Raw genomic sequence first — 25871 nt, 5'->3', positions numbered from 1 at the left:
TTGCTGTTCTCCTTCCATCTGCCTACCTTTGGTGAAACGCCAGGACTTGCGCGTGCCGTCGGCTCTCTGGGGTGTCCCCCCCCTCATCAGCGGCACGGTGGGCAGAGCGGGGCTGGAAATAGCCTGACCTCCCGGCCCCTTTTGCACCCTGGGACGGGCGCCTGGCTGCAGGAGGAGATCCTGGGCATGGTGCCCATCGGCAGAGGCCTGGCCATCACCGTTTCCCCCGTCCAGTAGCCGGGCACGCTCCGGTGAGTCGGTGTGACGCAGCCGCCTTCCCCGGGCTGGGAGCGGGTTTTGCTGGGTGGCTCGAGGCTGGCGGCCGTGTTTACTGGATCGGTCTGGGGCTATTTTTAGTTCCCTGTGGCTTCCTTTCCAGGACCAATTTTCTCAATAGCGCTCAAAGCCCTTTGGGAGGGAGGCCTGCAAGGTGTGGAGGGCTGCTGGGGGCTCAGCGGGGTTTGGGGGGACAGGGGGCGGGCAGGGCTGGGGTTTTACAGCAGAGGGAAGCCTGGACAGCCAGCAAAGCGCTGTTCCTTGCACCATGTGCCTGTTACTGCGTTAATATGATGCCCAGCTCTGCCACGCTGCTGGGGTGGGTGCCGTCCCTGGAGCCCCGGGTAGCTGCAGCCTGTTTGGGACTCAGCAGAGAGAACAGCCCACAGGGAAATGTCACACGTCTTTTATTTACCCAAAAAGAGCACAAATGGGGAAACGGTGGTCTGGGTCCCTCGCAGCTATGGATGCAGCCTGGCATGCTGTGCATGTGCAGGCTGGGCACAGCTTGGCACGGCTCAGCACCGTGCTGAGGGTGGGGGCTACGGCTGTGTTTCCCCCCACCCCGTCCCTGCTCTCGGCCATCACAACTTTGCTGGTGGCCCGGTCTCTGAAGGCACAAGGTCGGGCACCCAGAGCTGACGGCGCACACGGAGCCCTCCCAGCAGCATCCCGGTCCAGGCAGCCACATTCTGCCACAGCCACCAGCTGCACTCCTGGGCACCTCAGCTCTCAGGCCTTGGAGCCCTCCTCTTCCTCTCCCTCTCCTGCTCATCGGCACCTCCAGGCACTTAACTGTGCAGCTCTTCCTCCACACCCTCCTCAAGGAGCAGTTGCCCACACTGGAGAGTGCAGGATGCCCGTACCTGGCAGTTGTTCTCGGCCTCGGTGGAGCCGTGCACGGTGCGGCAGGAGCAGTCCCCGTCCCGCGGCTCCAGCAGGACGTACGGCCCGATCCGCCGCGGCCGGCAGTCCGGGGTCACCGTGCGTGGGGACGGCACACGGGGCTGGGGGCGCGGGGACTTTGGCCTCGCCAGCTCAGGGCTGTCCTGGGGGTCTTCCAGCTGCTTCCTCTAGGCTGGATCCGGGCTGGGCTTGGCGGTCACCTGCTCCCATCCCATCCCGTTCCTCCAGGATGCTGCTGTGAGCCCAATTGCAACATCCCAGCCTGGCCCAGCTCCCCTGCCTGCCCTGCCTGCCTCCCTGCCCCACCACCCTCCCCGTGCATGACCGGTATCAGCACCCCACAAGGGTGTGGAGACGAGCCCTTCTCCCACTCACCGTACCCCCCTCGCCCTCCCGCCCTGGTCCCCACCTGAGGGGACCGCTGGCCCTCTCCTGCTGTGCCCAAGCCCAGCTGGTGTGACTGGATCCAGCCCAGGGTTACTGGAGGAGCTGCTGGGTGCTGCCAGCCAGGTCCCTCCACCCTGGCTCTGCCACGGCATGGTCATGCAGGATGTGCCAGCGTGCCAGGCCACCGGCCGTGCCAGTCCACAGGAGCAGCTCAGCTTTCTCAAGGACATAGGGCCAGATTTTGGGGCCCTGGCACCCCCATGGTGCCCGCTGCAGCCGGCCCGTGCCAGCAGTGGGTGGATGCCCCCAGGGTCATACTGGCCGGGGACGCAGGGTGCGCTGCGCAACGCCTGCGTATTGCAACACACGGGTTGCCGCGGGGTGATAAAAGGCCCTGGCGGGTCCCGGCCTCGGGAAGACATGCGACAGGAACCTCTCCGCACCGGGGAGCGCGGGCAGCCCCGGGGCGAGCGGCAGCGATGCCCCTGGGGGCTTCAGGTGGTCTCTGTCCCCGGAGTGACGCTGGTTCCTTAGCACTGACCGCTGGTGCAGCGAGGACCCTCCTGCCCAGATGCAGCAGCACCCTGGGGTGCAGGGGTGTCCCAGGGGAGCTGAGATGGTGGTGGCCAAGGCAGGAGGTGCACTGGGCTGTGCCGGACTTGCAGGAGAGGGCACGTGGCCCCACGTGCCCCCCGGGTGCCCACCGCTGTGCTCAGCCACCAGCAACAGCCTCGGCGGCCTCCAACAGGGAAACTGGGCCAAATAGTTTCGTTCCTGGGTTCTGATACGATTCCACGCCAAACCGAATGAGGTGCTGCCGGCGGCGGCGGCTGCCACGCAAAAACCCGGCGCCCGCGGGGTTTCTGACGCAGACACAGCAACGGCCACCGAGCCGCCAGCGAAGGGATTTCTCGGCATCTTTAGTGAGCAGTGGCAGCTGTGGAAGCCGGGGTGCGGGGGCCGCAGGGTGGGGGGGACGATGGGACGCGGCAGCTGTGCCGGGACCGAGCTGGATGCTCCGCAGCGCCCGCCGCAAACCAGCTCCAGGTGATCCAGCCAGCTCCCGGGGTGCAGCACGGCTTGGCCCCATGCCGGGCATCACCCGTCGCCTCCCCGGCGTTAGGTGTCCCACCGGGGCTGGACACCATGAACGCGGGAGACGCCGAAGGACATCGCCGTTCCCGCCGGGGCGAAGGCGGTGGGGGGCCGTGGCGGGGGGCTGCCGCACAGGATGGGCGAGAGCTGCTGCTCCTCTTCCCGGGGGCGACGCGGGGCCAGCGCACAGGAGAGGAGCCCGATGGCACCCAGCGCCCCGGCCGCCACGCACAGCGCCGTGCCCACCAGCCGGCACGTCCCCAGCGCGTGGTTATACCGCACCGCCTGCACGTCCAGCACCATGAATTCCTCCTCCCCGATCCCTTCCAGCTTCGGGGGCACCAGGGAGACGGCAGCCAGCGCGGCGGCTCCCACGAGCAGGAACAGGGTCCCCGTGGAGAGGCTCACCTGGGGACAGGGCCATCCAAATGCCGTGGCGGGATGCACCCCGCACAGGATGCGGGCAGGGGGTGCATCTCCTGGGGGAGGTGGGAGGAAGGGTTTTCAGGGTCTCTTACCTTCCAGATGAGGGGTGCCCAGGCTCCATGGGGTGAGGATCCATCCCCATCCCCGTCGGGGCTGGCCCCGGTGCAGTCCTCGTAGAAGAGGTGGAGGTAGGAGCGGACCCCGTACCACTTCCCCTGCACCACGCTGGGCCCGCGGCCGCAGCTGCAATTCGGCTCACGGGTGGGCATCGGGCCTGGGGGGGCACAGGGGGGCCGGGCCGGGCTGTGGGGAGGGCGACAGGACCCTGGGACCCACAGCCGCTGCCCTCCTGCAGCTGCAGCACCCGCGGGGCTGAGTTGGCTCCTGCCCTCGCCCCAGGGTGCAGGGTGGAGGACAGGGCACCCGTGCTGGATGCATGCAGGAGCCATTGCCTGTTTTGGGGACCACGAAGAGGGACCCCAAGAGCTGGCCCCCCCAGGGCTCTGTCTTGGCCACCAGGACCCAGCCAGGGCAGCGAGGCTGAGGCCACATCCTGGGGGTGACCGAGAGCATCGCTGCCCTTATCCCAGTGGGGCTTCCACACGGGATGGAGGAAGGGAATCCCCCTGCACCACGGGGACCTGCCCATCCTGGGCCGGATCCAGACCCGGCACAGCCCCAGCACGGCTCCCGCCGCCGTGTTGGCAGGATCAGGCCCAACATCAGGCCATCCGCAGCCACCCAATCGCCGGCGATGGGGAAGGAGGGGCGGTGGCGGGGAGGGATGCAGCCACCTTTGGGGTGGCCAAGGGGCTGCTGCCTCGTGGGGACGCGGGGACGGGGCCACCGCGTCCCCTCCCTGCCACCTGCCATGGGGTATTGCCATGGGAACTGCCTGCTCAGCCCTTGCCACGGCAGCCCCGCAGCCTGGCGTGTGCGTGGGGATGTGTGCGGAATGTCAGCCCGGAGGAGGGCGAGGAGGGGGGAACCGGGACCCTTTCAGCGCCGGTCGCGGCACTGAACAAAGCCCTGCGCCAGAGATGCCTCGCGGGGGGGGTGGCAAACGTGCTGCCCGCGGGACTGGCTGTCCCCCAGTACATCCCCAGCCCCTCTGCCCCAGCCTGGGTGTCCCCAGAACTGGGGACACATTTGTCCCTCCGTCCTCACGCAGCAGCAGGGCCCTTCTTGCATGCAGGGCTTTGGGGGAGTCCCAGCCTGGTGCTGCCACAGTTTGGAGGGGGGGGGGGGGCTTACCCTGGGGACCACCCTGCTGTGTCCCTGGTGCCCATCACTTTACCCCCCGCAAGGCTGCCCTCATCCCCCATGTGTCCCCACATAGGCTCACCCCTGCCCTCACCCCTGCCCCCCCCAAGCCCTGCCTGCTCCCCGCTTACCTCTGGGGGGGGCAGAGGCCTTAGCACATCCTTCCCCGTCCCAGTGCTGTCCCCAACAGCAGTCCTTCTCCTGTCCTTGTGTCCGGGAGGGATCCCACGGCACCGTCCACCGGTGGGCAGCCAGCACCCGGCTTCAACGTCTTCCTCCCAGGGACTTGGGGTGGGGACGGCAGGGGGGCTGTGCCGGGGCTGGGGGGGGAGCGGGCAGAGCAGGTCCCTGCTGCCAGGCCAGGAGCCGCCGCTGCCTGCGGAGCCGGCACAGATGCTGCGTGCGGCCGCCGTGCGTGACTCAGAGCCAGGCCGGCAGCGGCGTGCGCGCGTGCCTGCGCGGGCAGTGCCAAACACCGGGCACCCAGCCCCGCGTGGCCCTGGCCGGTGGCAAGGTCAGGAGAGCAGCGGTGATGGCCGGCGAGCCGGGCCAGACCCACGGGCCTCCCTGCTCCTGGTAGAGCCAGGCAGTGTCCTGCAGCCGGGGGAGTCTGTGCCGCCGTGCCGGGGCATCGCTGCCCCCATGGTTTTGGGGGACCCCAGGGCGGTGCCGGGTGCTGTCCCAGAGGCGGTGCAGCCCTGTGCTTCCATGGGGCTGGGGGGTCACTGAAGCACGGCCACCCCACCGGACACCTCCACCCTCCCTGGGGACAGCCAGGTCCCCAGCATGGCGGCGGGAGGGGCTGGTGGTACCCAAGGATGCTCCGGGCTCCCCTTGTTGCCGTGGCAACAGCGATGGACGGGAGGGTGTGTGTGTGTGTGTGTGTGTGTGTGTGTGACGCAAGCATCGCGTGCCCCCCGTGGCCCCCCCGAGCCCTCCTGCGGGGCTGGATTAGCCCCCCCCCAAGCCCCCGAGTGGAGCTGACGACGCCGTGGGGCTGCGTGTGCACAGAGCAGACACAGCACACGCGTGCACGGGCACGTGCAGAGCCCACGCGTGCATGGAGCACATGTGTGCACAGCGCGGGCATATGCACACGCACACGCCGTGCATCCGCACGCCACACACCCAGACGGTGCACGCGTGTGCAGCCCGCACACACACGCACGGGGTGCGGGCACACGCACCGCGCACCAAGCGGGTGCTTACACACGTGCAGGGAGATGCACACACACGCGCACATGCGTGCACACACACATAGACACACACGCTCACACCCCCCAGCAGCGTGGCACTGCTCCCAGGGAACATCCAGCCTGCTCCCCAGGGAACGGTCGGTGTGGGAGCCCATGGGAACCGGGGCTCAGAGTGCGAGCCCGTGGACCAGGGTGGGAGCTGACATGCCTGGGAGCTGAGTGCTGGCTGCTGGGAACCCCACATTCCCCTGGAAGCCCCGCATCCCCCTGGGAACCCCGCATCCCCCAGCAAACCCCACATCCCCCTGGGAACCCCACATCCCCCTGGGAACCCCACAGCCCCCCACATCCCCCTGGGAACCCCACATCCCCCTGGGAACCCCACAGCCCCCAGCAAACCCTGCATCCCCCAGCAAACCCCACATCCCCCTGGGAACCCTGCATCCCCCAGCAAACCCCACAGCCCCCAGCAAACCCCGCATCCCCCTGGGAACCCCGCATCCCCCTGGGAGCTCCACATCCCCCTGGGAGGAGCGAGGCAGCGCAGGAGGAGCCGGAGCCGTGGGCAGCAGACCAACACACTTTATTCCATAGTCACAACAGTCAGGATAACCGTTAGCCGAGCTTCCGCAGAGCCAGAGCCGGCCGCTTCGCACCCCCCCGCCGGGACGGGACAGGGGGCCGGGGCTGCCCCTCAGCTAAAAGCCTATTTCTCCAAGACAACAGATACAGGAACCCTTCACTAACACAACACTACAAAGGTGACCCCGAGCGCTGGTGCCCATCCACAGGCTGCGCTGGGGCCCCGCCGGCTCCGGGGGCCCCCGGCCCGCTTGGCCGCCGCCGGGGCGGCTTCTTCCTGAGAGAGGTTTGGTTTATTTTTATTATTCATTTATTTTATTTTTATTATTATTATTATTATTATTATTATTATTATTATTCGCTTTGTCTCTAGTGATGACGGGATGTCGCACGCACACACGCTCGCACACGCATGCCAGCCAGCACCGGGCAGCGGGGAGGCGGGGGGCGCAGCGGGAGGGGGCCGCACGCTGGGGGGGGTCTCTAAGCACTACAACCACACGGCACAGAAAATCCACCACTGTCCACAACGGTTCCCCCCCGATAAACAAACCCAGCGAGTCTCGAGGAGGGGGCAGGAGGGGGACGGGGACGGGGACGAAGCGGATGGTGTTGTGCTTGCGGCCGGGGTGGGGGGGGGGAACCCCGGCTCTGGCTCCGGTTCTGGCGCTGACCCAGAACCTGCTCCTGAGGAAACGTTTCGCCTGACAGTCCGTGGAGGGAGTACCCCGGCCCACGGGTGATGCACGGCACCCAAGGGACCCACCGGGACCCCGGGCCACCCGCGTCCCTGCTGGGAACAGGAGATGCAGCCTCAAGTTCCAGGGCTGGCAGAGCACACGTATGATGCGAGACCCTCACCGTGGCCTCAGGCCCTGCGGGTACTTGGGGGCTTTGGCTTCCCCATGGATGGGGATGGAGGGCGGCCGGCCGGCAGCCTCGGCGCCTTTCCCGAGCGCCCCTGGCTGCGCGCGCCCCGAGAAGGCACCGAGGTGCTGGGCGAGATCTGTGCGCGTCGGAGAGCCCGGGGGGCCGCAGGACCCCACGGGAACCCCAAACCTGGTTCACGCGTGGGAGGGGGCTTGGGGTGCTCCTGGCGTGGGGGGTGGGAAGGCAGAGGCCCCCCCCCCGGGGAGGCGGCGAGGCGGGAGCAGGCTGCCGGCGTCGCGGCTGGCCCGGCGCTTATTTGGCTTTTCCACCTTGGCTGGGGCTGGGTCCGGTGGGGAACGGCCTCGGGGTGGGGGGTGAGGGGGGGGGGGGGGGGGGCAGGGACGGGGACACGCTCTATACGGGGAACACGTGTCTGATGCGTGACACCCGCCTGCCTCCGCAGGCTGGCACCCGCACCGGGGCTACTGAAACACCGTGGCTAACGCAACGCCGACACACACACGCACAGCTACCGCTACACACCGACACATCTACAATGCTGATGGCTGGCCGTCAGGGAGGTGCCTCGAGGGGACCCCGAGGCCACCCGGGACGGGGCTGGGGGACACCGAGCATCCCTGCGAAGGGCCCAGGGACGCGACTCTCCCTGCGCCGCGGTGCCTGTCCCCACGGCTGAGCCGGAGCCACCGGCATCTCCGGCGGCGGGGCCAGGCCTGTCCCCCTCTCCGAGCCACCCTGGGGGGCTGCCAGAGCCCCGGGAGGGGCGAGGAGGGGGATGCCCTTCCCCTGGTCACGGCTCCGGCCGGCCCCACGGCAATGGGCAGGCATGGGGCAGCCTGTGACCGGAGGAACCGGCAGCCCCAAAACAGGGAGGCAGAGCCCCGGGGAGTGGGTGCCCCTCTGCCCCCGGCACCCCCACTGCCCGGGACGGGTCAGAAGGGCTCCCACACACCCAGACCCCCCCGGGAATCGGGGCCGTGGGGGGACCTCAGAGGCTGCTTCAAGCAGCGGTCCCCGCCGAGCCCAGCACAGCAGCTCCGGGTGCTGCCAGCCCCCGCCACGGCCACGTCCCCAAGGCCGGCAGCTCGAGGTGACCGGGGTCCCCACCGGCACCCCACGCAGCACGGCCGTACCCGAGCGCAGCCCCTGCCCCACAAACGCAGCCTGCGGCGGCCGCCGAGCCGGCGCTGCAGCCACGTGCTCCCCGGCAGCGGGAGGAGGCAGCTCATTGCAGGAAGGAGCCATTAGGAAAAGCAAAGAAAAACCCAGCTGGAAGAGTCGCTGCAGCAGGACCTTCCCTGCCGGGAAGCTCCTTGGCAGCGATTTTGCCGGGATGCCCCTGCTCTTGGCGCGGTGGAACGCCGCGCCGGAGCATCGCCCACACCCCGCGCGCCCACCAGCGTCGGCTCTCGCTGCCCTCGGCCCCGTTTGGGTGGTTGCTTAAGGCAGATTTCCCGCAGCATCCCTTGCCAGCCACCCTGCCCTGCCCGCTCCCTGCCACCCCGGCAGCATCGCTCACCGCGGCCGGGCACGCTGGGACCCGGCTCCACCGGCCAAGGGGAGCCAGCCCGGAGCGGGTCCTGCATGGACACCGCGTCCAAGGCTAAAATGGGGGCTGGCTGCTTTGGGAAGGGGTCATCCCCACCGGGGTTCGGGGTGCCTACGGGCAGGGGCTCCCCCCGCGGCACAACCTCCTCCGCACAACCGCCTGGCGAGAGGGACAACACAGCCTCCCGCGTCCACGTGCGGATCACGTGCGCGCAACTTCGCTCTTCCCAAAGCGAGCGGCGGGGAGCGCGCGCCGCGGGGAAAGAGCCGTTCCTGTGGGACACCGAACCCCTGAAGCCAGAGACACCCCCCCCCCCAAAACGAGGCGTCAGGCAGGGAGGGCTCCGCATGGCTCTGCCGCCCCCGGACGCGGCGCAGCCGGGGATCCCTCCCCAAGGGCTGCAACAAGGAAGAGGAGAAAATTGAAGCCGTACTTTAAATGCAGTCAAAAAGCAAAAGGAATCGGCCATTCCCTGAGGAATGGGGAGGGCGGGATGGGCACCGAGAGCCGAGGGTGGCATGGGTGCTCCCGTTGCCCGCAGAGCGGGAGGGAACACGGGGCAGCCGCCAGCGGGGATGGCAGCGACCGGGAGCAGCCATGGCCGGCAGCACCGCAGCGGCTGGAGCCGCAGGGGGAAGGGGCTGGGCGCTGACAATGAAAAACCCGGTTAGATGCTCGCATTTCAGGGGCAAATAACCGTGGTGGCCAGCCACGTGTCCGGCGGTCGTGAGGCGAGAGCCGGACAGACGGACGGATGAGGAGTGGGTGTGTGCCGGGGGGGTGGGGTGAGCAGGGAGCTCTGCCTTCCAGCGCCTTCAAGGCAAAATACCTGATTCCTGCATGTAAACAGCTGGTTTCGGTTCTTTTTATGTTTTTTTTTTTCCTGGGGTTTGTTGTGGGTTTTTTTGTGGGTTTTTTTTTTGATACGACCTGATTGTGGGGGGGGACAAAAAAAAAAAAAAAAAAAAAAAAAAAGAGCATTACCTGCAGAGCGCGGGACTCAGTAGGTAAAGACCAAGTCCGAGATGCTGGACATGAGCCAGTCCCCCGCTATCATCTCCGTCACCTCGGGCGTGCAATAGTCCGGGAACTCGAAGTGCGAGGAGCCTCCCCGCGGGAAGAGGTCGTGGTCCTTGTCGAAGACGGACCAGTCCAGGGTGCCGCAGGCGGCACCGGCGGGGGCCCGCCCGGGCAGGACCCCCAGCAGCTCTTCCTCCAGCTCCTCATCGGAGGAGCTGAAGGAGGAGGGAGGGGACCCGGCCGACATGGGAGAGGGGGACCCGCTCTCCGGGGACCTCCCCGCATCGGGGCAGGCGGCGGCGGGGCTCGGGGGCGCGGGGGGCTCCTGGGGGCCGCGTTCCCCGGCGGGTGCCGCGTGCCGGGCGGCCGTGCCGGGCGCCGCGGGGCAGTCCTCGACGGGCACCTCCGGCGCGGGTTCCTGCGGGGCGTCGGGGTCGGCGGGCGGTTTGGCGGGCTGCCTGCGGCCGGCGGAGACGCGGCCTAGCACGGAGGGTTTGATCTTCACCGGGAGCCGCGGGCGGGACGCGCCGGTGCCCACCTTGCCCTTTTTCCGTGGCCGGTACTTGTAGTCGGGGTAGTCGGCCATGTGCTTGAGGCGCAGGCGCTCGGCCTCCTTGACAAAGGGGATCTTCTCGGAGTCGTGGAGGAGCTGCCAGCGCCGGCCCAGGCGCTTGGAGATCTCGGCGTTGTGCATGTCGGGCCACTGGTCCATGATCTTGCGACGCTCGTGCTGCGACCACACCATGAAGGCGTTCATCGGCCGCTTGATGTGCCCGCTCGGCGTCTTGCACCAGGCGGGTTCGGCGTCGCGGGTGGGCAACGGGGCGCAGGGCTCCCGCCGAGCCTCCGCGCCCCGGCCCCGCGTACCGCGCTGCACCATACCGGGGCCCGGGACCCCCCCCCCTGCCGCCGCCGCCGCCTCTTCTTCCTCCTCCTCCTCCTCCTCCTCCTCCTCCCCGCCCGCCGCCGCCTCCCCGCCCGCCGCTACGCGCCGCGCCGCGCCGCCCCCATTGTGCGGAGCGGGCGGCGGCGGCGGCGGCGGGGCGGGGCGCAGGGGGCCGCACCGGGGCCCGGGGGCGCACGGCGGGGGCGGCTCCGCCGGGGCGGCGGCGGCCGAGATGGTCCGGAGGGGGCCCGGGCCGGGCCGGCGGTCTCCGACTCGGGGATGCTCCACAGCGGTCCGGTCCGGGGATGCTCCGGGATGCTCTGGACCGGCCCGGGGATGCTCCCGGATGCTCTGGACCGGCCCGGGGATGCTCCGCACCGGCCCGGGGATGCGCCGGGATGCTCTGGACCGGCCCGGGGATGGTCCGCACCGGCTCGGGGACGGTCCGGGATGCTCTGGACCGGCCCGGGGATGGTCCGCACCGGCTCGGGGACGGTCCGGGATGCTCTGGACCGGCCCGGGGATGCTCCTCCGCCCCGCCCCGGGGATGCTTCCCCCGTTAAGTCGACGGACGCTCCGGTCGGGTGCGGTGCGGAGACGCTGCGGAGGGTCCGGGTCGGGGGTTGCGCGGGGGCGGTGCGGGCAGCCCGGGAGCCGCACGCCCCCCGGTGCCGCTCTTATAGCCGCCGCCGCTCCGCCCCCGGTAAACACCGCCGCGCCGGTTCTGTCAATGGGAGGCACCGCCCCCCCCCGGCCCATTGGCCGCGGGGCGGGGGGAAATATCCGGCTCCGCCAATGGGCGCCCTCCGGAGAGGGGTTGCTGGAGAGAATGGCAGGGCGGCACGCCCCGGTACCGCCGCCACGGCACCCCCGGTAGCTCCCCGTGCCCCCAGCTGAGCAGCGCAGCGTCCCCGGTGACCGCCGGTACCTTCACACGAGCGTCCCGCTGCCCCGGCCTGGGCACGCCGGTACCTCCCAGTGCTCTCCGGGGCCCACCCGGGGATGCTCCAACTACTGCCAGTACCCGCTGCTTACCCGGTCTGGGCACCCCGGTGTCCCCGGTGCCCCCTACACCCGCACACGTGGGCCCTTCACGGCCCCCCCCCCCCGGGAGCGGCCCGGGCACCGCTCCGCCCGCCCGGGACGCCGCTCCCGGACCCCGCCCCTGCCGGTCCTGCCCACTCTCCCGGGTCCCTCTGGCCCGGGACAGCCCCCGTGCCGTCCCGCCGGGGCTCGCAGCCCTCGGTCCCCCGCGGCGTGGGAAGGCCGGTGCCTTCCTGGACGCGTGTCCCCCCGCCCGGCCCAGCGGCGTCTCCCCGCGGCTCGGCTCCCGGTGGGTCAGAGCGGGGCGGGGGGACGGGGGGGGGGAACGGGGCCCGCGCTGCCCACGGGGCGGCCACGCGGCTCCCCCGGTGACACGAGTGGGGCCTCGTCCCGCGCTGCCCGGCCCCGCCAGGCCCCGCCCCTCCCGCCTAGGCCCCGCCCCCTCCGCCGCGCTGCGGGCGGCACCAATGGGGCGGCGGCGGCGGCGGCGGTCCTGTTGCCCCGGAGACCGCGGGCTGCCCGCCAGGGGCCGCGCCCATTGGCTGCCGCCGCGGCGCGCGGCCCCCGCCGCAGGGTGCGCGCCCATTGGCTGAGCCGCCGCCCGCCAGTTGCCGTGGTAACAGGGGCCCGAGCGGGGACCGGGGCCGCCGCCGCGGCCTGTCCCGGGCACTGCGGCCTGTCCCGGGGCCCTGCCCGAGCCCCGCTGCCCCGGGGAACGCCACACAAGCCTCCGCCGCGACCTTCCTCATCGCCTTGGGCCTTGCACGGGGCCTGCGGGCGGCGCATGCCCGAGCCTTTCCCGCCCGCCGTGCCCGGCACCGGGCACCGGCCGCGCCAGCTCCCCTATGACCCTGGCACCGTGCATCTTGCTGGGCCATCCCACCCCGACCCACAAGGCTCCGGCGGTGAGCCCGCGGCCATTAACGTGGCAACGCCCGTAGGGCCGAACAGCTTTGCGGGGCCCTGAGGCGGCTGCCCGGTGCCCGCTGGCGCCGGGGCCGCCCTGCTCCGGGCTCTCCGGGGCGGCCGGCCCCCTCGCCCCGGTGGATCCCGTCCCGGTGGATCCCGGGCTCCTGCCGTGCGGGGGCCGGGGCGGAGCCGGCAGGGGGCGCCCTTCCCGGGAGCGCGGGCCCCGCCCGGCTTCCGTACCCTCCTGCTGTCGCCATGGAGACCGGCCCGGGAGACGGGGATGCGGGGTACGGGGGATCTCCGGGGGGGTCCCAGTGGGACAAAGGAGCGAGCCAGGGGGTCTCCCCGTAGGCGACAGGCAGGAAGACTCCCTGGGGGGCATGGGGGGCTCCCCGTAGGGGATGGGCAGGGGGGGTCCCCATGGGGCAAGGAGGAGATGGGGTTCACTTAAGGGTACCATAGCCCGGGGGTGTCACTGCCGCTCTGCTCTGACTTTGGACCCACAGAGGCTTATCCGTGGGGACAGGCGGAGCTGCGGGGCTCGGCCTCCTCGCTGGGGTTACGCTTTTTCCTTCCAGAGCCTGCGCGGAGATGGATGGACAGGGCCCGGGCCCGAGTATCACGGAAGAGTTCAAGAGAATAGTAAGTCTCTTGTTCCCCTGGGGTTTATGACACAGCACCGTGGTTGTAAACGTGGCGTCTCTCAAACAGGCCTGGAGATTTGCTTCTCCGGGCTGGTGAAGGGACGCCGGGAAGCCCCAGAGGAGTTGCAGAGGGGAGTCAGAACTGCGGGTCACGTCAGAGAGGTCTCTGCTCACAAACCTCCTCTGACTCCCCATCTTCTCTGCTACTGTCGTGCTGAGTTTAGGATTACAGCAAATGGCAGAAGGCAGAAGCAGAGAAGAGGAAATCTCCAGCCCACAGGCTGACTTTGCCACCGCTCACCAGCGAGGACAAGAAGAAGAAAGGGGAGAAGAACAAGCCAGGTTGGGAGAGATTCCTCTATACACCGCCCTGCTGCCCCTGCCCACTGGTGCTGCTTTTGAGTTAACCCAGTGCTTTCTGCTGGGAGATGTTCAGCAAAAGCCACAAAAAGGAAATTATCCAAGGGGAAATGCTGAGAATAAAGGGGGAGAACTAGAAAAGGCCAGGGAGTGCTTTGTAGGCTTGGCTCCTGGGCTGTAACTGCGAGTGGCTTTTGCTGGGGCCGCAGGAGGTTTGAATTCAGTCTCTCAGTTGTTCTTTTTATTTCTCTCAGTCACATATGACAGGAGAGAGTAGATGTAAGGCATTGAAACTGGACTGTGAAATAAGCACAGGCCTTTGTTTGTTTGTTTCACCAGTTGCATTTATGCTGAGTAAAAAACCACCGTTGCCTTCAGAGACATCATCATCCCAAGAGAAATACAGAAGTTTTACTCAGAGGAAATTAGCGCTCAAGAAGGCTGAATTAGCTAAAACCTTGGAAGAGATCAAAATTGCCACAGTACGTGCCACAAATATCCAGTGCTGGGATGTAGGTAGCAAATCCATACAGTTACCCTGGCTGCCTTTATGGAGGAAATTCTAGCAGCCTGACTCACTCTTGCAAAATGGCATGTGTTTATTTATTAATACACTGGAGGTAATTATGCTGCTCTGCTTAATGCTGGTGAAATCTAACCTTGATATTGTCTATGAAGAAAAATTAAGAGAAACCAAGAGAGAGTCCAGACTGTAGCAGTAGGAGGGATGAGATTTAGGAAATGTGACCTGTTAGAAAAGACTGTCAGTATCAGATTTTCTGTCTAGCAAAGAGAAGGTTGAGGTGGAGGACATGACCACAGCTTTTTAGTAGGTGAAAGATGGTTATAAAAGAGACGGTGATCCTGCAGCTGGTAGAAAGGAACGTGGGAGCAAGGGTGTGCTGCATGGGGGTACTCAGAGTGCCTCAGCAGTGAGGCTGCTGTTACCATGGCACAGGAATGTCCCGGGGATGGCAGACGATGCTATGAAAACTTGGGGTGGGTGGGACTGTTGGAATCCGCAACACTTTAATCCACAAATTCATGCAGAATCTGACCAATCTGAAGAAAAATGCTGTCGAGGAGCTGAAGCAGCGCAGTGCCCACCTGGCAGAGACCAACTGCCGGCTGATGAAGGACATCCAGCACACTGATGACAGCACTGCCAAGCAAGCCAGGAGCCTGCTGCAGCGGTATGAAGTATTTCAGGTGAGGCTTTAAGGTTGACCAACAGACCCAATTCAGCAGAGTGCAGAACTTCCCATTACTCGTTAGTACTGGAGAAGGGTCAGGCGCTGCCCAGGCCCTTCCACTGCACCGAGTGTGACTGGAGCATCCCTAGTCCCGCGGAGAGCTCTCTGATGCCCAAAGATCCTGTGAAGTGCTCTTGTTTTGTGCCTGTGTTTTACAGTCATGAGAGCACCCTGACTGTAACTGTCCCAAGCAACAGTAGTCACCCCTGTAACAGCCAAATCCATCTCTCTGTAATATCCTTGGCTCCAGCTGGCTCCTGAAGCACCACTCTGCTCCCCAGAGCAGCTCCTGTGCACGAGCTGGCACCAGCCACAGCGATGGATTCCTCTGTCCTGCTAATGCAAGCAACAGCACATGAGAGGAAGGTCAGGGATGGTGCAGGGGGATGTTTCAGAGCTCTGTGGAATGAGCAGTGACTGGATTTCTCCCTGTGCAGAGGGTGAAGGCAATCGTGCAGACCTTCAATCAGAACCGGCTGGATACAGCAAGGGCAGAGCTCCAGGAAACGGAAAAAACAATGGAGAAGAATCTGGGAAGTGAGTTGCTCACATTACTATGAAATGCAGTCTATACAACTGTGTTACCTTTGCTTTCCTTCTTATGAGGTTAAAGACACTGTGTTGATCTTATAAACATCAGACAATTCCATGTCTGAAAATGAATCCCATTTGCTCTGTGGGGATGATCTTCCCGTCAGCCTGTCAGGACAGAGAGCCCTGTAACACCCGGCAGCCTGTGCTCAGGGGGGTGGGAAGAATTGTTCCTTGCAGGAGGGCAGGATCTGGTCAAGGTGGTCTGACTTGGGGTAGCCGTTCCCACTTCCCTCAGGGTGTGTAATCTCTGTAGAGAGGATTCAGGCAAATGCAGGACAGACTCCTTAGTGAAGAAGTGAAGCTCTGGAACCCCTGGTTTGAGATTTTCTGTTTTGACTTTCAATCAGAGCTACAGCAGCAGCTGGATGAAGTCACATCAAAGGTACAGGTTCTCCAGGACGAGCTTAGTGTCCTGCGCACCTACATCGACGGGCAGTATCCAGAACAAGCTGTGCAGATAGCCCTGCTGCAGCGCAGCATCCAGAAACTGAAGAAGCAACAGCAGGTGCCGAGACCTCTCTTGCAGTGTTGCCAGGGAGGAAGGAGAGGGAAGGGGAGGAAGGAATGTGATGGTTATCTTGCCTAACGCTCCTGTTGTTTCTGTGCACTCCTTCCTGCTGTTCTCAGGAGGAGATAGACAAGACAGAAGAAATGGGGAAGGCCATCTTGGAGGAACTGGAAGAGAAGGCACGGGCAGAACAAGAAGCACTATTACAGAAAGTCGTGGAGGTTTGTGGAGCTCATGAGACATCCCAGCAAGGGGAATCAATTTCTGGGAGCTGGGATACAAGGCAGGGGCTGGCCCACATTGCCCATTAGCAACAGCACGGTGCAGCCAGCACCCAAAGAGTAACAAAGCATTGCTGCTCCCCTCCTGATGCTGTACTGGAGCTGTTTGTCAGGCTGGGAAGGTACATGAGAAGCACTTCTGACTTGCTGCTGTAGTCTGGTGTGTTAAAATATTCTCAGACTCGCTCCTGAGAGTTTGCCACGTGGAGGTGAGTGCACTGTGACCCAACATTCACCCTGCTTTTATGGTCCCTGTTGTATTACATTATTTAGGTAGCTGCTTCGCTAATTGGCTGTGACACTGCTGTGGCAGCGCACATATGTTTGTAATAAATTCATGAGGATATTAAACTATATGCAGCACTACAGAGCAGGGACTGCTGTCGTTCTTCCCAAAATAGGAGGAACTCCTGTTGCATAGTTCCTGCTTGCATGATGTGCTTAGCACTTTTCCTGGGTTAGCAGCTTGAGAGCACCAGGAAAATAATTAATTACTGACTCGGTTTACAGCCTGCTCTGATGCAGAACTGCTGTGCCCTTTTACAGGTGAATCTGGAAGCACAGGTGATACAAGTTACCCAAGCAATATTAACAAGCTTTGCCTGGGAAACTGAACTGGATCTCTTGAGTTCCTCAGTCTTGTTCCATAATCAGCACAATGTGATCTCAATGACAGTCTCTTTCTAGAGCTGGAACCCAAACCTTGTTCTAGCAGAAATCATTTTCTTGAAGAGCGATGCACCTGGACACGGCCAGTGTTGGCACCCAGCAGCGGCAGGGTTTCATGCTGGTGTTTATTGTGGAGTTTCTTCAGCTGGTTTTCTTCTCTTCACCCACACAGGAGATGTTGCTGCACCAGGATGGCCTGAAGCAGATGGTGATAAACAACCACATTCTGCGATGTGAAATACTGAGGCAAAGGGAGGTGAGCGAGCTGGGGAAGAATGAGCACAGTGCAGCAGAGCCAGCCACCCTCAGCCCTTGCCCTTCACGAGGATTTTGTCTGCCTTAGTGGGGTACGTTGCCTTCCATTTCCACTGGAGTCAGTGGGCTGGTAGGACATCCTGAGGACGAGCAGTCCAGCAGGTATTTCAGGAAGCCTGTTAGGGGCTCACTTGCACGAGGGATGTTTTCTAGCTCTGCTGTTTGCAAAATCTCTAAAACTTTTAATTCCTGCTTCTATTGCAAAGTAAAAGACTCTTAGAAATGTCATTCATTCAGATTATTAAGGACCTGGAGGAGGAGATTGGTGAGCTGAAGAGAAGCATCCAGACACTCCACCAGAGTGCAAGAGACCCAAGAGAGCTGATCTTTGCTGACGTTCTTCTCCACAGACCAAAGTAAGGCTGGTCAGTGGGCTTGCACAGCCCTTTCTCTGTGGCCTTGGGCTGCAAAGTTGTTGGCACTGAGTGCTGATAACCTTACCCCATTGTTTCCACAGACATCACTGTTAAACCTACGCCCAGCCTGGGGTATAAACCCACAGTTACGTTGGGTTCTGCTTGGAAAGATGGCTGCAGGGTCTTGTGGTCTTGCCTAAGAGCAGCTGGGAACTAGCCACAACTCTAATACTGATCCCTGGTCACATCGCGTCTCTCTTCTGGGCTCCCCTTTGTGCAGCCTGCAAGTGGAGATGATCAGTGGCTGCAGCTGGGGACAGTCAGGACCAGCAGAGCTTTTCAAGGCCCTTGTGCCTACACTGACTCTTACTTTATTGTTATTTTCACTTTGTGGTTAGGAAGCAAAACTGAGGGAAGGGGGCAGGCTCACGAGGAGCATCCCTGTTGAGACAGGTCTTGCCCATCTAGAGCCGCCTTGCTGGTTGTGTGAAATGGCACCAGCAGTCTGTGAGAACAAAGAGGGGCAGCTGTTTCCCTAATATGTAAAAAAATGTGCCGGCAGCATTGGCTGGCAGCAAAAAGGCAAAACTTTGTTATCTTTCTCACTGCTCTTTCCCTGCCCCAGTTCTCTGTTAGCTAATTACTTCCCGAGTGGAGGTTATGGGTAATCCTCACTCCTGCTTACCAGTGTGTGCTGTGCTGATACTGGATATAAGAATTACAAAGTGTAAGGTGAATCCTCACTTAGTGTTGATGGGGAGAAGGCCCTGCCAGCTCGATCACAGGAATACTGGGCTCTCCTCTCCAGGGACAGACCCAGACGGGCCAAGTCTGTGGGCTGAAGCATACCAACAGCCAGCCGTGACAAGCTATTTTCCACCGTACCCATGGCAGGCTGAAGGCGTAACGCTGCCCCTTGTCCCATGGCAGTGGGGTCTTACCCAGGGCAGGACAAACCACAAAAATCGCAAATGATTTAGAGGTGCCGAGGTGCCTTGGCTTTCTGCTCTGTCTGCTGACCAGGGGTATAAACCTGAGAAAAAAAAATGGGTCAAATGTGTTTAGATCTTGAGTATGCTATAGCCTGAAACCCGTAGTTGTGTGCAGAACAGCGTGCATATGTGCGTTTATTTACAGCAACTGCCTATACAAATTGTTCTTGGCACAGAGACGTCTGTTAACGGAGTCATTCCTTTCCAGCGCGTCCCGCCGCTGCAGGTGCAGGCCAGCCCCTCAGCTCCTCTGCACCTCGCATGCACACGGGTTATTTTGCATGAAAATATCATCCCTTGGGATGAGCAGACGCTCGCCCAGCAAACCGGTGGTGGTACAGGTGACAAGAGGGGCTAGATCTTCTGCTCCAGGGCCTGGGTTTTAGCTGGAAGCCAGGTATGGCTGCAGCACTGCGGAGGCACGAGCCGCAGCAGGAGGAAAGCCTGGAACGTGTCAGGAGATGGCGAGGGGAGGCAAGCGGCTGCGTGATGGATTAGTGCAACTTAATTTTTTTCTGATAAAAAAAATGATGAAAAAAGGGAATTAATTAGCCTTGACAGCTGGTGGGGCTGGGGTTACTGAGGGTGGCTGGGAGAAGAGTTAAAAATAGCAGGAAGGCCCAAGTGGAAAGTTTCTGTAACATCACAAGTCAGGCATTTGGTGCTTACCCGCCCTGACAGGCGGGAGCCCGTGCCAGAGCCCTCTCCGCCATCCCTCAGCCCTTTCCCACTGACCTCCCTGCAACTTTTCACACGACTTCACCAGCCCTTCTTTTTTTCTAATTAACCCTTTGGTTCCAGACACCGGATTTGCTTCTTGAAAGAGCAAAATCAGACACAAGCTACGCTCAGCCTGGGAGCGTAAGGGTGCGTAGGAGCGCCTGACTCTTGCTGGCCCTCTTTGGATCCCTGTGTGCTGCTGGCAGCCCGCAGAGCCTGGAGGAGCTGTAACCCCCTGCGTATCCGTTCCCATCTGCATTTCAGTTTCCCCTCATTCAAGATCCTCTTGCTTCAAGGGGCCCCGGGTGGATTTCACCAGCAGCTTCAAGCCCTGCGCTCTGGGGACTCTGGACGCACAGTTTGTCCTGGACTGAGGCGGAGATGGATGAGCACAGCTCTGAGCGAGCGCAGCTCTAAGCAAGCCCAGCTCACTGTGCTTGTCCTCTCTCTGCGAGAAAGCAGATGTACCTGGCTGTTCCGACGGGCTTTCTCCACTGCTGTTTGTCTTTCGGGATTGACAGTGAGGGGCGGCTAATTTCATTCCTTCTCCCTCTCAGAGCCCCAGGGGTTACGTCTGGCTCTGCCTCTCTGGGAAGGCCAGCGAGCTCCGAGCCTGCCTTGCGGAGGGCTTCGTCGCAAGCATGGCCTAAGAAAGGGCCGTGGAGCAGGGCTCATGCTTGGAGCTGATTTCTTTTGTAGGCAGAGTGGTTAGTGGCCGGGGTAGATGGTGAAGGGTGAGCCGAAAAGCAGAATAGTGCTGGGCTGAGCTAGTGGTCGGGCAGGGCTCTGGTTCATGCTGAACAGGGAATGCGCACAACAACCCTCATCTGGTTTTAAAGGGTTTTTCCCCCTGCTCCCCCCAGCTGCTTGCTTTGTCCTGTGTCCCAGAACAAGTGTGTGGGCGCTCCCCACTAAAAACCAGTCCTGGACCCTGCGGACACAGAGAAGATGGCACAGCTAACGCACAGCAGGCTTCCCTCCACCCACCCCAAGGCCTCTGATCCCCGCATGCAGGGGATCGGGTGCCTCCGAGCTCTGAGTGGGCTGCACAGAGCATCTGAGCAGTCACCCACCTCCCACCCTGGCCATGCAGGAGCTTCTCCTCCTCCTCCTCCTTGCACGGCGGCTTATTCCCACTCTTCACTTTGCCCCTCCTAACTTTCCTCTCTCCCCTAGATGCACGCCGGATACCGAGGTGGTCCTCAGCCTCCCTGCCAAGGAGACGCCGCTCATCTGACGCTCGGCCAGGCTCTGCTCGCAGGCCCCTCGCCCAGCACACGGTGTGGCCGGGCTTGGATGAGGTGCCGAGCTGCGAAGCCCCCTCCTTTGCCGTCGGCACTTCTCCATCCCAGCCCCGCTCAACCGCCTTGGGGACTCGCTGATGTGGTTTTTATGGTGCAGTAAAGGTGTTACCGTCATCCCTGGCCTGCCTGGACTGTGCTGTGCTCACGGGGTAACGCCGCAGGGGTTGAAGCCCACAGGGGCCTCCCCGTCGCTGTGAGGGGTGTCCCGGGAGCAGCCCTGGTGCCACGAGGCCCTGCCAGCGCATCCCAGTGCGGGTGGGACTGGTGTCCCAGCGCGGGGTCAGAGCGGTGCCTGCACGGAGCCGGTGCTCGGGCGGTTTGGTGCCAGCGGTAGGTCCGGGCCAAACGACAGCTTCAAATAAAACCGGCTCCTGTTCTCACCCGTGCCAAGCCAGCCTCCGGCCGCGCTCGCCGTCGTTACGGTGCCGCGGTGTCTGCCGAGCAGGGCTCCGAGGGCCCGGCAAAGCACAGCCCCGCCGGGCACCGGGCAGGACCGGTCCCCGGGCTCGGCTCGCTCCTTACTTGGCGAAGCAGCGGAGCCGTGCGCTGCCCCGCGCCCGCCGCGAGATGGAGCCGGGCCGGGGCAGCACGACCGGGGACCGGGGGGACGGAACCCTGCCCCGCGCAGGACGGGGGAGCGTGGCGGAGCCCCCGGCCACAGCGGCGTGGCCGGGGCATCCCGGTGCTACCGCCGTACCCTCCCCACACACGCCCCCCCACACACACACATACACACACGCTCCCCGGGACCGAGGGGACGCGCCCCGGGAGAAATCGTCGTTCCCCGACACCGGGAGCCCCGCGGGGACCTCGGGGACCGGACAGGGCGGCCGGGGCCCGGGCCCGGGGCCGGTGCGGGCGGGAGGTGTGTCCGGCGGGGGAGGGACCGGGCGCGGCGGGGGGGGGGGGGGGCTCCACCTCCCGGGGTTTAAAGCCCGGGCCGGGCGGCGGCGAGCCTGTCCCGGAGAAAGTTGTGCCCGAGTTACCGCCGGTTCGGACGGATACCGGCACCGAGACTGACACCGGGACCGACACCGGGAGCCGGGGCACCTCGGGGCTGCCTCTCCCAGCCCCGCTGCCCTCGGTGCCGCAGATGACCCTGAACACGCAACGCGGGAGCAAGAGCCCGCTGCGGAGGAGGGCCAGCACCCCTCTCCCGCGGCCGGGGGTGCCGGGTGTCACGTCGCGGGGGGAGGCTTGTCACCCCCAGCTCGGTCACTCCGCGTCCGAACCGGGCGGCAGAGCTGCGGCAACCCGGGGCAGTTGGTCTTCCGACTCTTCGGGTTCCTCCGGCTCCTGGGAGCCCCTGTACCGCGTGGTGCTGCTGGGTGACTCCGGTGTGGGCAAGACCAGCCTGGTCAACCTCTTCGCTGGTGTCCAGGAGCGGGACCTGCTGGAGCAGCACGGAGGTGGGTGCCCGGTGGGAGGTTGGTTGGGGCCCCTCTGCGGCAGGGTCGCCCACCGTGGGACCCGGAGGAGGTGGCGGGGATGCACGGCCCCGTGATGGGAAAAATCCGTGTGCGAGGCGGAGAGGAGCCCGGTGCCAGGACTGGGTCTCAGCTTCCCCGGGCGGTGCCGTGCCAACGGGGTTCTCCCGGCATCTTGCAGAGGCCTCGTACGAACGCACGCTGTCCGTGGATGGCGAGGAGACCACGCTGCTGGTGATGGACACCTGGGAGCCGGAGCAGCGGGTACGGCAGGGTCGGGGCTGGGTGCTGCGGGGAGCCTGCGCTGCCGGCGGGGCCGGGTGTGCTGGGATGTGCCTGGGGGACGTTGTATGGGCACAGCCGCCGCTTCGGAGCCTCTGAGCTCCGTGAAGCTCCCTGGGGCTTTCCCTGCCGTGTCCAGGGTTTGCCACTGCCCTCACCGCAGAGCAGGACATGCACTGGGCAAGAGAGGGGCTGGGGGTCACGTCTCTGGCTGGCTCTTTGCCCACCTTTCACCAGCGTGGGAGGTTGCCCACCGTGTTCTCGCCAGTGGGGGCTCTTGTGGTGAGGCACCGCGAGCACAGGGTGTCCCTCGCACGAGAGGTGGTCGGGCTGGGCGGGAAGAAGGGTCTGTGGGGAAGGAGGGTGGTGCCAGCCCGCTTCAAAATGCATGGAACTGGTTTGGGAACGGGGCTGAAGGAGCCGACTGGGCAAATCCACGTGAGACGGTGCCACCAGCCAGGACACATGCTTTCATAAGGCAGAGCTGTGGCCCTGAGAGCCTGGCACAGGGCATTCCTTCCGCTCAGCGCACAGAGGCATCTCCTGGGCAGAAATGCCAGCGCCGCTGTCACAGCCTCCCTTGAAACCCCCCTTTGCCTCCCTCCATGCCGGGACTGGCGTTCCTGCGGATGCCACCAGGCAGCGACCGAACCCCTGGAGCGGCGATGGAGCCGGTTCCCGGGCTGTGAATGCGGGCACAGCACTCACGTGGGTTGGGGCTGCATTTTGCACGTTCAGCTGCGCTCTCTGGAGATGCCTCAGCACCATAACGCTCCGACAACGGCCCTTTATTTCCACTATTGCCTAATACCACCCTGCCCAGCAGGGACGAGTGCCTGGTTCACGCAGGGCCCTGCACCCACGATGCTGGTGTTGCGTGGCCAAGGGCGGCTCCAGGAGGTGCAGCCTCAGCCCCCCCGAGCCAAGCTGAGCCCACAGCCCTAACTTGTTGCTGATAGAGGAGGAAACTCTCAAACGGCCCACAAAATCAGGAGCTTTTAATATGCATTTTATTAATGGGGCCACGTGTCTGCTCCCCAAGATGCTGAGGGTGGTGGGGAGTGCTGGCAGGTCCCATCGGTGCTGGGGTGCTCCGCTGTCCCCCAGCAGCGGTCGGGGCTGCCAGCAGCCCCTGCAGAGCAGTGACATCTCGTTCCCCATGCGGTGGCAGGGTGAGGAGAGCTGTCGTCGCAGCCAGTGCCTGCAGGTGGGGAACGCCTACGTCATCGTCTACTCCATCACCGACCGGGGCAGCTTTGAGAGCGCCTCGGAGCTGCGCATCCAGCTGCGTCGCGCGCGGCAGGCCGAGGACATCCCCATCATCCTGGTGGGGAACAAAACCGACCTGGTGCGGTGTCGCGAGGTCTCCGTCGAAGGTGAGTGGGAGGGTCTGGCTGATGGGGACCACCGGGGAGGGCCCTGCACCCGGGCTCCCTGCCCAGCTGCTTCCCCCGCGTCTGTCCCCTTCTCCCTGGACGTTCAGCCGCTGCCCCGCATGCAGCAGCACCCGTTCCCCAGTGCCCGGGGTGCCAGCGGGGCCGTGCCCCCTCCCTGCCTTTCCCTTGCAGAGGGCCGTGCCTGCGCCGTGGTGTTCGACTGCAAGTTCATCGAGACGTCGGCGGCTCTGCAGCACAACGTGGCCGAGCTCTTCGAAGGGGTGGTGCGGCAGATCCGCCTGCGCCGCGGGGGCAAGGAGGCCCGCGCGCGCCCCTCGCCCGGCCAGAAACGCAAGGAGAGCCTCACCAAGAGAGCCCGGCGCTTCCTCGACAGGCTGGTGGCCAGAAACAGCAGCAAAGGGGCCCTCAAAGTCCGCTCCAAGTCCTGCCACGACCTGTCCGTGCTCTGAGAGCTGCCGCCTTCCCATCCCTCCGCACACGCAGGCTGGGACTCTCCTCTCTCTGCCAGCAGCGTGGCCGGTGGCTCCGCAAAGAGCCCAGACAGGTCCGGAGCGATGCTGAGGACGTGGAGCTGTTTTAACTGGTGCTGAGGGATGCCCGGGGTGCTCTGGATCCGGCCGGTTCCCCTCCAGGAGGGGGGACAAGTGGGGCCGGGTCCCCTGGGCTGCAGAGGGTGGGACGGGCACCTGCGCTTGGGGTGGTGGGATCCTGGATTACAGATGCTCCTGGGGAGCCGGAGGTGAGGGGTGGCCGTGCCCTGGTGCAGGGCTGCCTGCAGGGCTGGAGGCTGCCGGGAGCGTGGCAGGTCCTGCTCGTGGTGCCCGTCCTTTGCAGGGCAGCAGGGACCGGCGAGGGCACCATAGCGGTGTCCACCTCGAGGACATCCTGGAGCCTGGCCGGGGAGAGGGGCTGGGGGAGCACCGGCAGCGTCGCCTGGCACCCCTGGCCCCTCTGTGCCAGGGCTTTGTGCCATGTCTCCCTGGCACCAGTGTTTCTTGGACTGAGGTTTTTCTGCTGTCGCTGTACCGGTGCAATGGGGAAAACCCTCGATCTGCAGAATAAACCACATCAGGGAGGTTGCTGGTCTCTGCTGGGTCCCTGCCGTGGGCCGCCGCATCCCAGAGCCGCGTGGCTGGATTCAAGCCCAGTTCCTTGCCGGCGGCTGGGGCACAGGACCTGCCTCCCACTCCAGCCAGGCCTCGGCAGGATCCTTCTTCACCAGCTGAAACCTCTCGGGGCAGGGAAAGCCTCCGTCCAGGGCTTCCTTTGGCTGCCTTTGCTGGAAATCCTGATTCCTCACCCGGTGGTCGCAGCATCGTCCCCTGTGATGGCAGAAACCCCCAGCCCCCCCTGCACCTCCCGGGTCCCGGTTGGCTCTGAAAAAGCTTCTGGGAATGGCTGAGCTCTGCTGAGGTGCAGGTTTCAAGCCCCTGAGCACCGTGGGAGCCGCAGCCTGGGCAGGGAGCCGGGCGCTCGGTGGCTCCTGGTGCCCCGGGGAAGGGAGGCAGGAGCCGAGCAGCGTGGCACCGGCCGCAGCGCCGTACAGCCGGGAAGGGACGTGCTTGGCTGCAGCGAGCAGCGAGTGACCCCCGGGCACCCGGGGAGGCGACGCTGGAGCCGCGTGGGCTCTGCCGGTTGTTTTTAGGCTGTGCTGCCGGCGATCAGCCGGGACGCCGCGGGGTAGCCTGCTCGGCGGGCCCAGCGCCAGGGAGGATCGGCGGTGCCCTCCCTGCCCGGGTCAGGTCGAGAGTTTCCGCTGGCTCTGTGGCTCGAGCGTGGGGAGCCGCTGGCCGTGGCCGGCACGGTGCAGGCCAGAGAGGGAGGTCACCAGCGCAAAGGGGACGCGGAGGTGGGGCAGCACTCTGTCCCTGCGGGAAAACTGTCTCTCCGCAGGTGCAAACCCCAGCGAGGGCTTCTCCCTGCCAGCTCTGTCCTCAGGACCAGGGAAGCCCGCTCAAGCTTTTCTCCGTTGGTGACCACGGCATTGCTGCTCTCTCCTTGCTGCTGTTCCGGCTCCGGCTATTCTGCCAGGGTCCTGCCCTGGAGCTCCCCGCACCCCGGTTCCTGGTGCTGCTGGATGCGATGCTGCGGTTCACGCAGCATCAGCCACGCCGGGGTCGGGGGCTGCACACCGGGGACAGGGGCTCCTTGCTGCTGCGGGTCCCTCCCACAGCTGCAGCCGGCGTTTCCCTGCGGCAGGAGGCGGAGGGGGGGGGGCACGGGATGGAAAGTTGGCAGCCGGCAGTGAGGGGAGTGGAAAGAATGAGCTCAAACCCAGAAAAATGCGGCCGCGCTGGAGGGTGGGAGGAGAGGCCAAGGGGGGGACCACGGCGAGGCGC

General features: G+C 64.6%; 4 protein-coding genes across 6 annotated transcripts; 2 read left to right on the top strand and 2 right to left on the bottom strand.

The window, feature by feature from the left end:
• Positions 1–667: 667 nt before the first annotated feature.
• Positions 668–5153, bottom strand: NRSN2 (neurensin 2). 2 transcript variants are annotated; one of them, XM_030008813.2, is made up of 3 exons: positions 4485–5153; positions 3183–3393; positions 668–3072 (listed from the first exon to the last, which is right to left on the bottom strand). In XM_030008813.2, the coding sequence occupies exons 2-3, from the start codon at positions 3357–3359 to the stop codon at positions 2689–2691; spliced, it is 561 nt and encodes a 186-aa protein (XP_029864673.1). In that variant the 5' UTR covers positions 3360–3393; positions 4485–5153; the 3' UTR covers positions 668–2688. The 2 variants fall into 2 exon arrangements, with proteins under 2 accessions (XP_029864673.1, XP_029864672.1); XM_030008812.2 differs by having other exon boundaries at positions 3183–3364; positions 4485–5152.
• A 962-nt stretch (positions 5154–6115) lies between these two features.
• Positions 6116–10532, bottom strand: SOX12 (SRY-box transcription factor 12). The gene has a single exon (XM_030008792.2). It carries the CDS (start codon positions 10469–10471, stop codon positions 9572–9574), a length of 900 nt encoding a protein of 299 aa, XP_029864652.1. The 5' UTR covers positions 10472–10532; the 3' UTR covers positions 6116–9571.
• Positions 10533–10648: 116 nt separating this feature from the next.
• C3H20orf96 (chromosome 3 C20orf96 homolog) lies at positions 10649–20540 on the top strand. Of its 2 annotated transcripts, XM_030008742.1 has the most exons (11): positions 10649–11061; positions 13009–13072; positions 13299–13416; positions 13774–13916; positions 14485–14643; positions 15125–15224; positions 15629–15786; positions 15909–16010; positions 16912–16995; positions 17292–17410; positions 20299–20540. In XM_030008742.1, the coding sequence occupies exons 1-11, from the start codon at positions 10757–10759 to the stop codon at positions 20357–20359; spliced, it is 1413 nt and encodes a 470-aa protein (XP_029864602.1). In that variant the 5' UTR covers positions 10649–10756; the 3' UTR covers positions 20360–20540. The 2 variants fall into 2 exon arrangements, with proteins under 2 accessions (XP_029864602.1, XP_040978707.1); XM_041122773.1 differs by lacking the exons at positions 10649–11061; positions 17292–17410 and adding an exon at positions 11851–12717.
• Positions 20541–21330: 790 nt separating this feature from the next.
• On the top strand, positions 21331–24608 carry REM1 (RRAD and GEM like GTPase 1). Its single transcript, XM_030008794.2, has 4 exons — positions 21331–21835; positions 22035–22117; positions 23307–23511; positions 23704–24608. Exons 1-4 carry the CDS (start codon positions 21520–21522, stop codon positions 23979–23981), a joined length of 882 nt encoding a protein of 293 aa, XP_029864654.1. The 5' UTR covers positions 21331–21519; the 3' UTR covers positions 23982–24608.
• Positions 24609–25871: the final 1263 nt, after the last annotated feature.

This window comes from Aquila chrysaetos, chromosome 3 (genome assembly GCF_900496995.4).
Source record: "Aquila chrysaetos chrysaetos chromosome 3, bAquChr1.4, whole genome shotgun sequence".
NCBI lineage: Eukaryota > Metazoa > Chordata > Aves > Accipitriformes > Accipitridae > Aquila > Aquila chrysaetos.
This window is presented reverse-complemented; position numbering and strand designations above follow the sequence as displayed.

Excerpts from the sequence above, each read along its gene's own strand:
- REM1 (XM_030008794.2), top strand. The coding sequence starts at position 21,520 with ATGACCCTGAACACGCAACGCGGGAGCAAGAGCCCGCTGCGGAGGAGG. Across the intron at positions 21,836-22,034 it reads CCTGCTGGAGCAGCACGGAG|AGGCCTCGTACGAACGCACG; the intron begins GTGGGTGCCCGG and ends GGCATCTTGCAG. Across the intron at positions 22,118-23,306 it reads CCTGGGAGCCGGAGCAGCGG|GGTGAGGAGAGCTGTCGTCG; the intron begins GTACGGCAGGGT and ends ATGCGGTGGCAG.
- C3H20orf96 (XM_030008742.1), top strand. The coding sequence starts at position 10,757 with ATGCTCCACAGCGGTCCGGTCCGGGGATGCTCCGGGATGCTCTGGACC. Across the intron at positions 16,011-16,911 it reads TATTACAGAAAGTCGTGGAG|GAGATGTTGCTGCACCAGGA; the intron begins GTTTGTGGAGCT and ends TCACCCACACAG. Across the intron at positions 16,996-17,291 it reads AAATACTGAGGCAAAGGGAG|ATTATTAAGGACCTGGAGGA; the intron begins GTGAGCGAGCTG and ends TCATTCATTCAG.
- SOX12 (XM_030008792.2), bottom strand. The coding sequence starts at position 10,471 with ATGGTGCAGCGCGGTACGCGGGGCCGGGGCGCGGAGGCTCGGCGGGAG.
- NRSN2 (XM_030008813.2), bottom strand. The coding sequence starts at position 3,359 with ATGCCCACCCGTGAGCCGAATTGCAGCTGCGGCCGCGGGCCCAGCGTG. Across the intron at positions 3,073-3,182 it reads GGGCACCCCTCATCTGGAAG|GTGAGCCTCTCCACGGGGAC; the intron begins GTAAGAGACCCT and ends CCCTGTCCCCAG.